The following is a 15956-nucleotide window of genomic DNA, read 5'->3' as shown; positions in this document are numbered from 1 at the left end:
TTTAGGGTTCCAAAGGGAAACTGCTACATTTATGGGTAAAGTTTTTTTTGATTTGGGGTGTGTGTGCCTCCATGCCCTGAAATTGTGGAGGTATCCTGAGGAAGCCACAGAAATGGGATTGGAGGCTACATGTAGCATACAGGTGACACATTTCTCACTCCTGCTGTAAAGGAACAAGAACATGGAGGAGATATGTCTTGTTCTAGAGGAGAGCTGCTGTTCCTGGAGGAGTAGTTTTCATTTTGACACATAGCAGAATTCTATGGATCCCCAAATTTGCTCCAATCCCTTCAGCTGCAGAGAAACCCTCAGAGGCAGCAAAACAGGGGATGGAGCTGCAAGAGCCAGAGATGAATTAATAAAGAACGACAGTAAAGCAGCAATGGTTTTGCTCTATAACTTGCTTTGGAGGAAGAGGAATACAAACAATCTAGAGGTAGATTAATAAGCAATCGTCAGTGACTCACATATGTGGGCACTGCAGGATCAAGATACTGCCCTGTATGTGTATACAGGACAACAAACAACCACATACTCCTTACCTTTGGGTCCCGTTGGGCCAACTTTTCCATGTTTCCCCACTTCTCCTGGGTCTCCCTTCTCACCTTCATCTCCTTCAGAAACAAGAAAGAAAGAAAGAAAAGATGTTATACATTCCAACTGTACACGTGGCCCTCCATATCCACAGATTCTTTATCCATGGATTCAAACATGCACATCTTGAAAATATTGGAAAAAATATACAAATTCCAAAAAGCAATCCTTGATTTTGACATTTTATAAAAGGGTCACCATTTTGTTATCTCCTGTATTTAAGAGTGCTTGAATAGCCATGGGCCCACTTTATTTAGAAAAGAATGATCTGGCCCAAGCTTTGAAAGCATATAGTACTTGAGCCATCTGATATGAGGGCTGGCAACTATCCCCCCCCCCCCCCATCATGCCATATGCCAGAGACTGACACTAAATTTGTGTCCACTGACTACATTGGTTTCCTTCTTTTCTGGAAATTTGCCAGGGACTGGCAGCCAATGGCTCAGGGGCCAACGCCATCCCGGGACCACCACTTTGAGTACCATCAGTGCAGAATACTCTGTTCTGAACCTACTTTAGGTAATAGCACAAACTGGGATACTGGCAACTCTATTCCTGTACACTAAGAATCTCTGCTCCCAGTCACCACCCAACTGTTAAGATGTATTGCTGACCGAGAATCATAGAATGTCAAAGTTGGAAGGGACCACGAGAGCCATCTAATCCAACCCCCTGCCATGCAGAAACACACAGCTACAGCTCTCTTGAGAGGTGCCCATCCAACCTGTGTTTGCAGATCTCCAAAGATGAAAAGTCTGGATGTGTAGAAGAGGGAATTTCAGCAGGTGAAGTCTGAATGACAAGCAGCACCAGTTGAAATTTCCACTTGAGCCCAACTCTTAAATATATAGCAGTCATGTGTCTTATTTCACTCGGAAATCTGGGGAGGTCCTGTGGGAATCCCCAGATATTTTTTCATTCATTATGCAAAACAGTGTGTTTAGAAATGTATTGGTAGAGGTATGCTCTTTCAAGGGCAACTAAAACCAAAGCTCAAGATGAAGAACATTTGAGTGCCCAAACAGGCACTCAGCCTCCAGAGCAGTTGAAATGGCACAATTATTAACAAAAGTTAATGATTCTCCTCAGCAATGCTGAGTTCTGAATATAATTAAGGCCTAAATCTACTTGTGAGTATCTGCTAGAGCAGAAAGAAAGGGAAGTTGGTAAGCCAGGACACGGATCATTCAGTTTGCCATGGCCTCAGGGGATCCTAGAATCATAGAAGAACCATAGAATTATAGAGTTAGAAGAGACCTCAAGGGCTAACCAGTCCAGCCCCCTGCCATGCAGGAACACAGAATCAAAGCACCTCCTGACAGATGACCATCCAGCTTCTGTTAAAAAGTTCCAAAGAAGGAGACTCCACCACTCTCTGAGGGAGTGTGTTCCACAGTCAACCAGCTCTTGCTGTCAGGTAGTTCCTCCTAATGTAGAGGTAGAATCTGTTTTCTTGTAGTTTGAATCCATTGTTCCATGCCCTATTCACCTCTTAACCGTCTCTTATCCAGGCTAAACATATTTAGCTCCGTAAGTTGCTCCTCATAAGTCATGGTTTCCCTTCACTGTTTTGGTTGCCCTCCTCTGGACACGCTCTAGCTTGTCAACATCCTTTTTGAATTGTGGTGCCCAGAACTGGACACAGTATTCCAGGTGAGGCCTGACCAGAAGAGAGTGGCACTATTACTTCCTTTGATCTAGATACCATACTTCTATTGATGCAGCCTAGAATCGCATTGGCTTTTTAAGCTGCCGAATCACACTGTTAAGTCATGTTCAGCTTGTGGTTTCCTAGGACTCCTAGATCGTGTATGCTTTCCCCCAGATACCAATTTTAGCCTTAAAATTTCCTGCAAAATACCCCAAACCCTATGAGCGTTAGGGTCTCCATAAGTCAGAAATTACTCGAAGGCACACAACAACAAGAACAACAAACCCTATAGTCATCACCTGCATGACCTACCTGTCTGTTGTTACCTTTGGTCACAGAGAACCAACCCTTCTGGAAGTTTCATTGATTCAATGGATCTGTCTAGTGGGACTTACAATTGGATTGAGGTAACAATTATTACAAACTCATCTAGTCTTAGGCTGCATCTACATTGGAGAATTAATGCAGTTTTGTGAGATATTTAGCCTTCTCTGCTAGAGTTCTGGTGACAGAACAATCTGCAAATCCCAGGATTCCATAGGATGGAGCTATGGCAGTTGAAGTGGTGTCAAACTGCATTAATTCTGCAGTGTGGCAGCAGCTTTAGAGTTGGAAGGTACTGCATAGGCCACCTAGTCCTGCCTCCTGCCACACAAGAATATACAATTACAACACCCCTAAACTAATTAAAGCACTCCTGTAAAATGCCTGTTTATCTATCTTCTTTTTAATGACCTCCAAAGAAGTTGACTCCATCACTCTCTGAGCGAGTCTATTCCATTGTTGAACAGTTTTTACAGTAAAGAAGTCCTTCCTTGGTTTTAGGTAGAATCTTGAAAAATTACTTTAAAAAATAAAATGCCTCTAAATCATAACCATGATTTATCATCTCATATCATTTATCATATCGAGGTATCATAGCAGAAGAACATTAAAAGAGTACCGAAATATCATTGAAGATATACCAAGATTTGAGTGTTGCTGCCCTCATATGGTGTCTTTTATATTGCCTAACTCACTTTATTTTCTGATTCAAAACCATCACGTTTTGCCTGATTGGCTTGTTCATCTAGATATTATGGTACGGGGAAAGTGGATGGATTCCCCTGTTTTTTCTTAATCTGCAATAATAGTACAGCTTGGGCTCATTCAAAGCGGTTAACTGGCAAAATTATTCTTCATAGCAGGAATGCAAAAAAAAAAAAATACTTGCAAATTTTCTTTGTCAATAAGAAAAGTGCTGTGGTTTTCTATTAAGGAAATGGCCAACTGCCATGGTTTTTAAAAATTATTTTTCACATTTCTGATCTTTTCTGCAAAAAAAAAAAAAAAAAAAAAAAACAAAAAAACAAAAAAAAACCGTGGACAAAAGTTTGGCTCAGAAAACAATGTAGCTTGCCCCAAATACCCGTTTCCCCCCACAAAATGTTGCTTTTTGCCCAAAGGAAAGTTTTTAGTGCAAACAAAAAGGGTCTGAAAGTGTGAAAAATCATTGAAAATCTGCAAAAAGTCTCATAATCTTGCCCAGCAGGCATAAATAGTGTTACAGTATTCATTCTTGCATGTGAGAATGAAATAAGCAAACATAATATTCCCTTTTTACAGGGGCCTTAATCTAATATTTTGTTCCAACTTTATTAGACCTTTTGATTCAGTTGTCAAACTGTAGATCAGTACTTGCCTATGGTAGCTGCAACTAGGTGTTGGATTTAAGGTAGAATATATCATTAATGTGAACAGCAACAACAAGCATTGAAGAGTACTGAAGAAACTTGCTGACCTACTTGCAGAACAATTTGCAATCATTTTTGAGAAATTTTGAAGAATGTGCGAGATCCCAGAGGAGTGCAAATGACCAAATATTGTTGTTTTCTTCTAAAACAAAAAAGATCCAGGAAATTACAGGCACATCAACCTGATCTCAATACCAGGAAAAACAATCAGAACAGATTCTATAGGACTCTATCTGCAAGTATGTTGATTAATGATTAGCAGGAGCCAGCATAGGTTTGTCAATAATGAATCTTGCCAAACTAATCGCATCAATTTTTTTGATCAGGTCACGAGGTTAGTAGAGACTGGGAACACTGTGGGTGTTATTTATCTGGATTTCAGCAAAGCATTTCATAAAGTCTCCCATCATAGTTTGATTAGCAAACTGATTAAATGTAGAATAGACAAAAACACCATTAGATGGATCCATGATTGTTTAGAAAACCATGCTCAGTCATGATCAATGGCTGTACTTCAAACTGGAAGGAGATCTTAAGGCTCTGTCCTAGAGTTGTTACTCTTCAGCATTTTTGTCAATGACTTAGGGCAGTGATGTCCAAACTCTGGCCCTCTAGGTGTTTTGGACACCAGCTCCCAGCATCCCAAACCATTGGCCAAGGTGGCTGAGGCTTCTGGGAGCTGATGTCCAAAATACCTGGAGGGCCTGAGTTTGGATATCACTGGCTTTGGGGCTCTACAGACCGTCCCTTTTCACACCGGATTGGGGAAATGGCAACTGCACACCCCAGCCCTTATCCAGACTTTTGAGGACATGAAAAGGATGCTAGACTAGCCAGCACCTCCTTTTTGCGCCCTTGAAAGTGTTGCGTAGCCATGGCGGCGCAGCTATATGGCACTCTTTCAGTGCTGCATCATATGGATGCAGCACCAGAGAAGCACCATGATGCCATGCACTGTGTGGAGTGGCAAACAGCATCATGGCACCCTGGGGTGGAGTTGGGTGTTCATCATCTGGATACAATGCCCCAACTCTACCCCCATGCTGGCCCAAAGTGATGGTCTGTATAAGGCCTGAGATGTAATTGGAGGTACAAAACTGGGAGGGGTAGGTAACACAATGGGACACAGTTCAAAAGAACCTTGATAAACAAGTAAATTGGGCAGGAATTAATAAAACAATGTTCAATGAAGACAAATGCAAAATTCTAAATTTAGGCCCCTGTGGGCGGGGCAGGCACGGCCGGTTGCATTATGAGTCTGGGCAGAGTCTGGAGGAAGGGCCCTTGTGGCAACAAACTTGCCCAGGCAGAGTTGCTTGCAACGGTGAACTTTAATAACAACAAAGTAAGCCTCCTTCTGAAATACAGAAGGCACAACTGCCAACACAAACACCGTATCCTGAGGTCTTAGGTTCAGTCCTCATCCCTGTTAGGCTCCACAGGGCCTTCCTTTCCCTCCACGTGGCCCGTTGATGGAGTCCGGCATCCGCCGACGTATTTCTCCCAGGGCTCCCTTTCCACCTTCTCCACGTTCAAAGGGAGGGGACCATGCTCCCACCTTTGGGGTCCCACCACGCACCCTCCAGGCTACCCTTCTTCTGGTGATGCCACTCACCTTCCTCGGTATAGGCGAAGTCTCCCTCCACCCTGGAGTCCCTTAGCTTCACCTCCTCATGCGGCCCCAGTCACCTTACACTGTGTCTCCATTGTAGGGAGACCGACAGTCCTTCCCTCTGAGGACTTCTGGTGACCTGGGCTGTCCCTTCCACAGCCACCACTTCCCAACCTCCTCTTCCACATCTCAACCCTCTCCCCCATGCATCTCCTTTCCTGCCCTTTTGTATCCTCCTGGGGCTGCACCCCTTTCTCCACTCGCTCCTCCCCCAGCTCTTCCTCAGTTCCTTCTCCCACCTGGCCGTCTTCACCCCTCCCAACTCTCCCAGCTGGGCCCACTTCACTACAGCCCCATAAAGCAAATGGACAGGCATAGGATAGGGGATACACGGCTCAGCAGTACTATATGCAAAAAGCACCTTGAGGTTATTGTTGATCATATGTTGTTCAATGTGAGGCAGCAGTGTGATGCTGCAGCAAAAAGCTGAATGATGTTTTAGCCTACATTAATAGAATCACAGTTTCCAAATTGAGGCAAGTAATTGTCCTACTATTTTCTGCACCAGTCGGGTGCATTGGAGTACTGCATTGAGTTCTCATCTCATTTTTAGAATAAAGACAAATTGGAGAAGTTCCAGAGAAGGGCAACTAGAGCAATAAGTATGGAGAACAAAATGTATGAGAAATGGTTGAAGGAACTGGGCATGTTCAACTTGGTGAAGAGAAGACTGAGGAGTGATATAATTACACTCTTTAAATACTCTGCACAGAATTCAGGGTAATGCAGATTGCAGAATTTGACTTTTATCATAGCATCACATCCTTGGCACAGAATTCAAACATGGGCCAGAAAAGAAGCCATGACAGTCATACAGATGGCAGAAACAGCAGTTCACTCAGGTTCAGTGACAGGGTGAAATCCTTCCTCATTTCTACCAGGAAGCTCAGAATTTGTCCATTCCTGTTTCCAAAAGGAGAGTTAGGCAAATACATTAATTAGATTTGGAAAGTGGACAACAACAACAACAGTGGTGACCACAAGAAACAGGACCCAGAGGCAAGAACTGATGTCAAAGAGTTTATAATTGACATTTGTCAGAATAATGAAAGGGAAGCTTTCCAAATACACCACATTGCTACGGGGTAAGCTCCCATTATGGGCTTTCAAATTGCCTTCCAAGCCAGTTACTCAACTCCTAGAACCCATTTCAAATCCCTTTGAAGTTCCTGTCAACCTTTGTCAAATATCTTTATCTTTCTCTCCCCTGCTCCCCCTTCACCCCCCAAAAAAACCTGGCTCATTTTTGGCATGGGAAACCAATCCTGAAATTATTGCAATATGTCCTCAAAGCAGGACTTCTCTATAAATTCCATGAGGTTGTCTCGAGATACATTTGGGCTATTGTCAAATCAGTAGCATCTTCCACATGTTCCAGTGGGGTAGCTCTGTTGGTCTGTTGCAGCCAGACAAACAACATTTTTTTTTGGGTGGGGGGGATGTCATATCAGAGCTTGGAAAAATTATCCTTTTAGACTCTTAAAATCTCCAAGCCACCATGGCTAGTTAGATCTTCCCCACAAATAAACTGATTAGTTATTTCAGGTGCCCACAAGAGATGAGCTGGATCAGACCAACTGACTGGCTAGTCTAGCATTTTGTTTCCTTCAGTGGCTTCTTGGGGAGAAGAGACTAATTGGGTGCCTCGAGGGTCTGTCTTGGGTCCACTGTTATTTAGCTATTTTGAAATAAATGACGTAGATAATGGAATAGAAGGCATGCTTACCAAATATTTAGATGACAACAAAGTGGGGCGAGGGGTAGCTAATACTTCAGAGGACAGGATCAGAACTGAAATTATCTTGAGAGATTGGAGAACTGGGCCAAAACTAACAAAATGACTGTCAGCAGAGATACATGTAAGATACTACATCTAGGCAGGAAAAATTGATATGCACAAACATAGGATAGGTGGCACCTGTCTTGAATGCAGTACGTGTGAAAATGACCGAGGGATCTTAGTAGACCAGAAATAAAACATGAGCCAAAAGTATGATGCAACAGCTTAAAAAAGCCAATGCAGTTCAACAGGAGTCCCTATCGAGGGAAGTATTAGTCTCACTGTATTCTGCTTTGGTCAGACCTCACCTGGAATATTGTATCCAGTTATAGGCTCCACAGAAGGATATGGACAAGCTGAACTATGCCCAGAAAAATGTGATCAAGATATCCAAGCCTTAGGAAGAATGACTTAGGGAGCTCGGTATGTTTAGTGTGGAGAAAGGAAAAATAAAGTGACATGATACCTATCTTTAATATCTGAAAGGATTTCATGTAGAAGATGGAGGAAGCTCGTTTTCTGCTGCTCTAGAAACTGGAACTTAAATGAATGGATTCAAATTACAAGAAAAGAGATTCTACCTAAACATTAAGAAGAAGGGTTTTTTTTTGTAACCATAAGAGTGGTTCAGCAGTGAAATAGTTTGCCTTGGCAGGTGGTGGAGTTTCTATCTTTAGAAGTTTTTAAACAGAGGTAAGATGAACAACTTTCAGGAGTGCTTTAGATGTGTATTCCAGCATGGCAGGGGGTTAGATTAGATGGCCTTTGTGGTCCTTTCCAGCTCTATGATTCTATTTGTTTGTGATTGCAAGAGGACAATATCTTCCTTGTGCTGTTGTTTCCCTGATAGTAGTTTAGTACTGCTTCTGAATCTGGTTATATCCTTTTGGCTGAAGAGCAGGGTATAAGTAATAATAATAATAATAATAATTATAATTATAATAATAATTATTATTATTACCATCATGACCACTAGTCTTTCATAGACTGGTTTTCTGTGAACTTCTCTGATTTCCTTTCAAGGCCATCTCAGTATCTCAGTGTATGTGGTAAACTATGGTTTACCACATAAAATATGCTGTCATGGGTCACAGCAAAGGTTACATGCTGCCACGTAAAATATGCTGCCATTAGTTTACCATGTAAAATATACTGCCATGTGCTGCAGATTGGGAAAAAGGTAGAATATACTGTATATATTCATGTATAAGTCTAGAAATTTTAGTCAAAAAATTGACTCCAAAATCCTGAGTCGACTTATCTATGGGTCAATGTAAGTATTGCACTGTACTTTAATTCTTATTAAAAAAAGAACCCTCCCCTTGTGAAAAGCAAGAATGTCATCTGTTCTGGAAGCACTCACATCCCCTTTATATTTTCTCATCCATGAAGCCTTTACTATGCTGGAATTTTGTATATTTTCTGGCACTGTTTTCCTTTGCTTCATCCTTTGCATGCTTTGTTATACACCCTTAAGTTTTGCCCTCAACTTATCCATGAGTCATATCAAAATCCATAATTTTGGCCCCAAAACCTGCCCTCGACTTATACATGAGGTCGACTCATAGGCGGGTTATAGACCGCCCATTTGGGGCGGTCTGGACCTGCCCCTTTCCCCAGAGTATCGGGGCCTCAGTGGCCAGAACGGCAGCCGCTGAGGCCCCGATCCGCTGCTTTTCAGGCTGCGGGGAAGCAGCAAACCGCCGCTTCCTCGCAGCCTGAAAAGGGGTGTCCCTGGGGCTTCAAGCCCCAAGGACACCCCGCGGCGGTGGGGAGAAGAGAAAGTGGCTGCTTGGCCCCTTTCTCTTTTAGTCCGCTGGGCGCAGCTGTCTGAAGGCTGCGCCCAGCAGACTAAACCAGGAAGGAGCTCCGAAACTAAACCAGGAAGGAGCTCCTTCCTGCTCCGTGTTCAGGGAGCACTAAGCGCCCTGGCGCGGAGCAAGGACGTCACGTCCGCGCCGCCCCGTCTAGAGGCAGCGCGGCCGTAACGTCCTCACGGCGGCAGCCGTATGGAAGGGCCGCCGCTGTTTAGTGCATGACGAGCACGCACTAGGGTTAGGGCGGTGCGGAAGCACTGCCCTTTTGTAACCCTAGTGCGTGCTCGTCACGCACTAAAGTGCCGGTCTGTAACTGGCCATAGTTGAGTATATAAGGTATTCATGTATAAATCTAGAAATGTATGTTAAAAAATTGACCCAAAAAAACTGACTTGACTTATCCATGGGTCAATGTAAGTACTGCACTATTTTAAAAAAAGGAACCATAACCCGGTGAAAACCAAATCTGTCTTGGAAGCACTCTCCCAGCTCTGCTCTTCTCATCCATCATGCCTTAATATGAGCACAAACAGTTATGCCTGCTGGGATTGTTCTTTCACATTGTTTTCCTTTGTTTTGTTCTTTACATCCTTTGTTGCATGCCCATATGTTTTTCCCTCGACTTATCCATGGGTCATATCAAAATTCATCATTTTGGCCCCAAAACCTGCCTTCGACTTATACTTGAGGTTGACTTATAGTTGAGTATATATGGTATATAAAACAAATAAAATAACAAAATTATTAAAAACCTAATTGTCAACAAACATGAGATGTTGGTATCACAGTATACTTTGATACCACACTGATAGCAGGTTACCTACTGTGGCTCCATCCTATGGAATTCTGGGATTTATAATTTCATGGTATACCTAGATTTTCCTCCCAGAGATATCTAGTGCCTCACCAAACCACAATCCCAGGTGTGAAGTCAAAGGCTTTTGTGGCTGGCATCCATAGTTTTTTTGTGGATTTTTCAGGCTGTGTGGCCATGTTCTGGAAGAGTTTATTCGGGATGTTTCACCTGCATCTGAGGCTGCATCTTCAGAGAAGAAAAAAATGGTTTTCTATGTGACCAGTAATGGCTTGGCAAAAATCATGTATGCCAGAAGGGGGCAGGCTTGCACATCTATTCAGAAAATGGCATCATCAATCCTTTTTATTGGGCACTCATTCATCTACTTTTATCAAGAACTGACTTTAAAGCTAGAGAGATCAGTGTAATCGGTGCAATATGATTTTAGCTACTGACTTGGTAAATGCAAACACATATACTGCACATGCAGTAACTGACATCCGGTTAGTGGCATACGTAGCTCTATATCCAACCTACACCCGTGCATGTCAGAATTGAGGTTAACATACTCTGTCTCCCTTATGGAACAATCAAACTCTTCTGAAAACCTCCCTTTTCATGCTGCCTCCCATTCTTTTACAGCTATTCAGTTGTCAGCAGAGACCACATCTGCATAGCTGAGAACTATCTGACCATGTAGCAATACCACACAGAGTATACTATGTAGATGCAAAACCATTGAAGGCTTCCTTTGAGGCTGTCACTGTATGTTTTATATTTCCATAGCCAGATGCTTCACAGGGTGCAGCTAAACTGTGGAAATACAGTGGCCCCTTGGTATCCACTGGGGTTTGGTTCCAAGATCCCCCACGGATACCAAGATCCATGGATTCTCAAGTCCCATTAAATACAATGGCAGAGTAAAATTGTATCCCTTATATAAAATGGCAAAATTAAGGTTAGATTTTTGAAATTTGAATTTTTAAAAAATATTTCAAACTGTGGATGGCTGAATTGATGGATAAACAAATCCATGGATATGGAAGGCTGACTGTAATGCAGTTTGACACCACTTTAAGTGCTGTAACTCCAACCTGGGATTTGTAGTTTTACAAGGTTTTCAGGCTTTGTTGCCAAAAGAGTTCTGTTGCCTCACATACTACAAATCTCAGGATTCTGTTAGCATAGTGCCTTGGCAATTACAGTGGTGTGAAATGGCATTATTTCTACATTGTCGATGCACCATCAGAAATCCTCTCCAGTCTCTCTGCACCACTACATGGTTGGTATATTCATAGGAAGAAGGTGAATCATGAACTAGGGGAAGGGGAGGTGCATGACATTTCTATCATGATAGGACTTTATTACACTTCTCCCAGGATGTTCCACCCCATGAAATCTTTCTTCAGCCTCCAAATTTCTAACACTCCAGTAACTTAAAACTTCATTTTAGCATTTAGAAATACAGTTTAGACATTCAAATAATAGGGGCAAGCAAAGTTGCCAAGGAAATTGAAACACAACAAATAGAAATGTTCTGTCAGTGAATTATTTTTGGTGTCTTGCTTTCTGCAATGCTAGCAAGTTGGGAAATGAAATGAAATTGTATTTGATGGCAGAATTCATATTTGGGGATCAGTGTCATCACACACACACACACACACACACACAGGAGGGGGGAGGGAGGGAGAGAGGAAGAAAGAGTTATACCCCTGAATGCAGGATCTTGGTCATATACATGTATGTGCATATCTTTTCTCACAAACATAATCTGTCTAAATACATGGTATTCAGAGGCAGTTCTGCCTACTGTTTTATAATGTAAATACTGGCTGAAATGACTGAATTTATGGCACAAAAAACAATTTTCAGGCAAAAACACTTTCTAGAAGCACACTAATTTTGTATCAAACCCCTCACATAGTGATTTGGAAAGTGTTTTCTGTGTGAAAGATCTGGGCTCTGTGCAAAAACATGGAATGAGACCCTGCATTATCACCACAATTATGACTGATGATGCACCCTCAAACTTACCTTTACAGCCTTGCAGTGGCACAAATGAAGCATTTTTGTGATGCTGGAGATCAGAGCACCTGGAATGATGTCCACAGTGCACTCTCAGTTGCAGGCGGCTGGAGTCCCACTACAATAGCTTGTCCCACCTAAAGGAGCTGTGCTGAACCTATTTTGCCAGTAGGGTTCAGCATCCTGCACAGCTGTTTTACACTTTGGATCAAAATCCAGAACAGAATGAGATCAAAGCCACCTCACACTAAAGCCATGTGACAGAATATGCAATAACGCAACATTTACGGCATCCCATCTATCTTACAAAAATCCTAAAACAGTATTTAGCTGCTTAAAACAACTCTGTGAGAAAGATTATGCTGAGAGATCTTGGTCTGTTAGGGTGGGGAACACGCAGTAAGTGGGATTTCAACCAGATGTCTCATTTGCCAGCCAAATATTCTAACTATTGGGTGATACTGCTTATTTATCATGGAAGTGAAATCTTAATTTTTTAATGTGGCTGGAAACCACGTAATAGGGGAGAGAGATTAGGTTGTCCCCACATTTCTACAGGCTCTCTGTGCCACTCAGTTTGGCTTTAAAAAGCTAAACAATTGCCGGATGGATTCCATACACTTAAGCTCCTTAACTGAAACAAATGCTACATAACCTTTTTTGCTTCCTCTCCATCACTTTATTCACCCTTCTTTTTATTTGTGATCACTGCAGCTAGTTAGATTAAATACTTAGATCATAATGAGAATTGATGAACTGTATTAATTCATGTAACTGACTTTTGAATTAATTATAATGGGGATGCCACTATTTCATGGCTTAATTTGTTAATCATCTGCCTCAAGGATTCTTGCTAAATGACTGGAGCAAACAACAACAATAATAAATAATAATAATCCTGGGCCAGCTTGTTTGTATCAGCAATGGAAAAACTGTATCACCTTTCCTGGCCAAACAATGGTTTTCTCTAGTCAGGAAGAACACAATGGCATGAATTTTGCACAGTTTCTGACCAGCATTTGCACATCCCAAAGTGTCTGGTGAAATTATTCTATGCAGAAATACATATGGCATTTAGGTTTGTTACTGATAAAGCATCGGTTTTGTGCAAAACTCACACTCTTGGTACAGAAGTCATTATCTTCATGTACTCATACATCTTCTATGCAAAACTGCTGGACAAAAACCCATATACAAAAAAGTTGTTTATCTGGAAACGGCACTTTTTGCACGCACGCACGCACGCACACACACACAAAATCCATGATTGACATCATGTTCAGCAGTCACAATATGATAAAATGGATTTAACAGTAGCCTTACTTCCAGGGACCCATGTTTATCATAGAATCATAGAGTTGGAAGAGACCACAAGGGCCACCCCGCCCAACCCTTGCCATGCAGGAACTCTCAATCAAAGCATCCCTGACAGATGGCCATCCAGCCTCTGTTTAAAGACCTCCAAGGAAGGAGCCTCCAACACTCTCTGAGGAAGTGTGTTCCACTGTCAAACAGCCCTTACTGTCAGGAAGTTTCTCCTAATGTTGAGGTGGAATCTCTTTTCCTGTAGCTTGCATCCATTGTTCCTGGACCTGTTCTCTGGAGCAGCAGAAAACAAGCTTGTTCCCTCCTCAATATGACATCCCTAGTTCAAATGGTCATAAAGAGTGGGATGTGACCCCTTGAACCTACTTTTTCTTCCTGGCAGGCCCCCAACCCAAGTGTTTCTGAGGTGTTGGGAGTTTGGAGTACTAGGAAATTATGTCTGGAGCATGCTTCTTGCCATAGGGTGCCTTGGGACAAGAACTTAATGGCAGGACCTTGAGGCACTTCTCCAGCTGCTTGTTCTAAAGGTACCCCACAACCAAGGATATGCTGTGGATATCATTTCCCAGACCTCCAGCACCTCAGAAATGCTTGGGTTAGAGCAAAGATAGGTTTAGAGGCCTATCATCCATCATAACTACAGTGATGATGCAGAATCTCAGCTTACATTTTTGCACAAAACTCAGATCGTTCACACAGAAAACATTTCCCATGTTGCCAAGTGGGGAGGGAGGGGGAGTCAAAATTAGTGTGTTTCTAGAAAGTGTTTTTGTCTGAAAATTGTGATTCTGTATGAAAAAATAGTTGTTGTTTTACTCACACAGAAAACATTTCTAGAAAAAAAATTGTGCAAAATTGCAGTGGGGACTTTTTTCACAAAAACACATGCCAACTGTATGAATTAAACCCCTCAAAACCCACGATTCTTGTACAAAATCACCAAGGTGGCTTCCATAACCAATGTTGTTGTGCATGAAAAAATGGCTGGAGGACTCAGAGATGTGTAGTCCAATAGAGGTAACTTTCCTGAGCTCTGATGTCAACAAACAAGTCCAGCTGTTCAAGTCTACATGCAAGTAACTGCTGTTAGAAGTACTGCTACAGGATTCAGCTGAAAAGTTAGCATGCCAACTTTACATCCCCTTTCCCATGGCATGAAAATTTATGTGGGTGTGGGGAAATGATGGATTTTCCCTAAATCGGAAGAAATATCTTCAGCTAAGAAAGAAAGAAAGAAGACTATCCTAAAACATACCCTTGGATATTACATCAATGGCTCACCTTTTGGTCCAGGTAAAATTGTGTGTGTTGAGCAGATCTCTGTTGTCGTTCGGCTGCTGTCATCCTCTATGCCAAAGATCTGAACAAGGACAAGAAAGAGTAAGAGGCAGATCTCATGTTTGCAAAGTAGCTTCATCATACTGCTGGCTGTTGAGCTCCACAGGAAATGCCCTTCGTTGTTCCCAGCTTTAATAATCACCAAAATAAAATTTCCCATATAACTCTGGAGAGCTAACTAAATGGAAGATCCCACTTGACTTGAGCTAAATAAAGAACAGCAGTGTTGAAGAGGCCCTAATGGAGTGTGTGTTCTGAAAAGGGGAGCCTCACAGATCATACATTGTGCAATACAGTATATTTATATAGTAGTGACAGTTGTTTATTAAAGTTTATCTATTGGCTGTGAAATAATTAAGTGCAGAGGCTCAAGGAGACGTCTTGAATGCATAAGTCTGCCTCAGCTTTGTTTTTTGCCTGCTGGCATCTGAGGCAACAGCTATATTTTGCATTCACTGGGGAAATAGGGTGTTCAGGTTGCACATCAAAAGACATAGAGGTGGGAATCCTGCACCTCTCCAGATGTTGAACCTCCAGCTCCCAGCGTTGCACCTAGGGTGACCAGACATCCTCCTTTTCCAGGTCATGTCCTACATGTCAACCTTCTGTCCAAGAGGAATTCCAAAAAGTCCTCCATTTTGAGCATGACCAAGAAGCCCATTGAGTAATACCACCCTTTGAGAAATGTGTCTACTTGACAACCTATCCACACTGCAGATAGGGAAATAGGACCAATCCTTCTACAGTTCTTTTTTCCTAGGAGTAGCAAGAGGCAATATTTGCTTCCAGAGCTCAGGGAACATTTGTTTCTTGGAGAGTAAAAGGATAGCAAATGTGTTAGGCAATGGGCTATTTTAGGATACAATGCAATTGCTGAAAGGTTGTTTATTTATTTATTTATTTAGTACAATGGAGAAATGAAAGGAATAATTTAAATGAAGATTCAGTCAAGGATTTGTTGCTAGTAAAGTACAGTTTTAAGCATCTGCCTTGCTCAGAATTCTACAACTATATTGCAAGCTAACAAAGCATTTTAATTCGGATAATTAGAGAAACTACCAGAAAAATATGACTGAGTACATATTAAAATACAGTATAGCTAATACAGCTATAAATAAACAATAAGAAATGAATGTATATTTAAAGTAGTTAAATTAGTTTAGATTAATTTAAATTTAAATTTTGTTTTGTAATGTCCAACCTTTTTCTTGAATGTCCTACACT

The 15956-nt window shown here is 41.9% G+C and overlaps 1 protein-coding gene across 2 annotated transcripts in view; it reads right to left on the bottom strand.

Moving 5' to 3' along the window:
• The window catches only part of COLEC10 (collectin subfamily member 10), a 37908-nt gene extending 22966 nt beyond the window's left edge, over window positions 1–14942 (bottom strand). For both annotated transcript variants that reach the window (XM_089517871.1, XM_089517872.1), the window contains exons 1-2: window positions 14676–14942; window positions 543–614 (exon numbers count right to left, since the gene is read on the bottom strand). In XM_089517871.1, the coding sequence (XP_089373997.1) occupies window positions 543–614; window positions 14676–14892 (289 nt within the window). In that variant the 5' untranslated portion in view covers window positions 14893–14942. The remainder of the gene's footprint in view (window positions 1–542; window positions 615–14675) is intronic.
• Window positions 14943–15956: the final 1014 nt, after the last annotated feature.

Source organism: Sceloporus occidentalis, unplaced genomic scaffold (assembly GCF_023333645.1).
Source record: "Sceloporus occidentalis isolate IW3139 unplaced genomic scaffold, rSceOcc1.0.p SCAF_3, whole genome shotgun sequence".
NCBI classification, from domain to species: Eukaryota; Metazoa; Chordata; class Lepidosauria; order Squamata; family Phrynosomatidae; genus Sceloporus; species Sceloporus occidentalis.
This window is presented reverse-complemented; position numbering and strand designations above follow the sequence as displayed.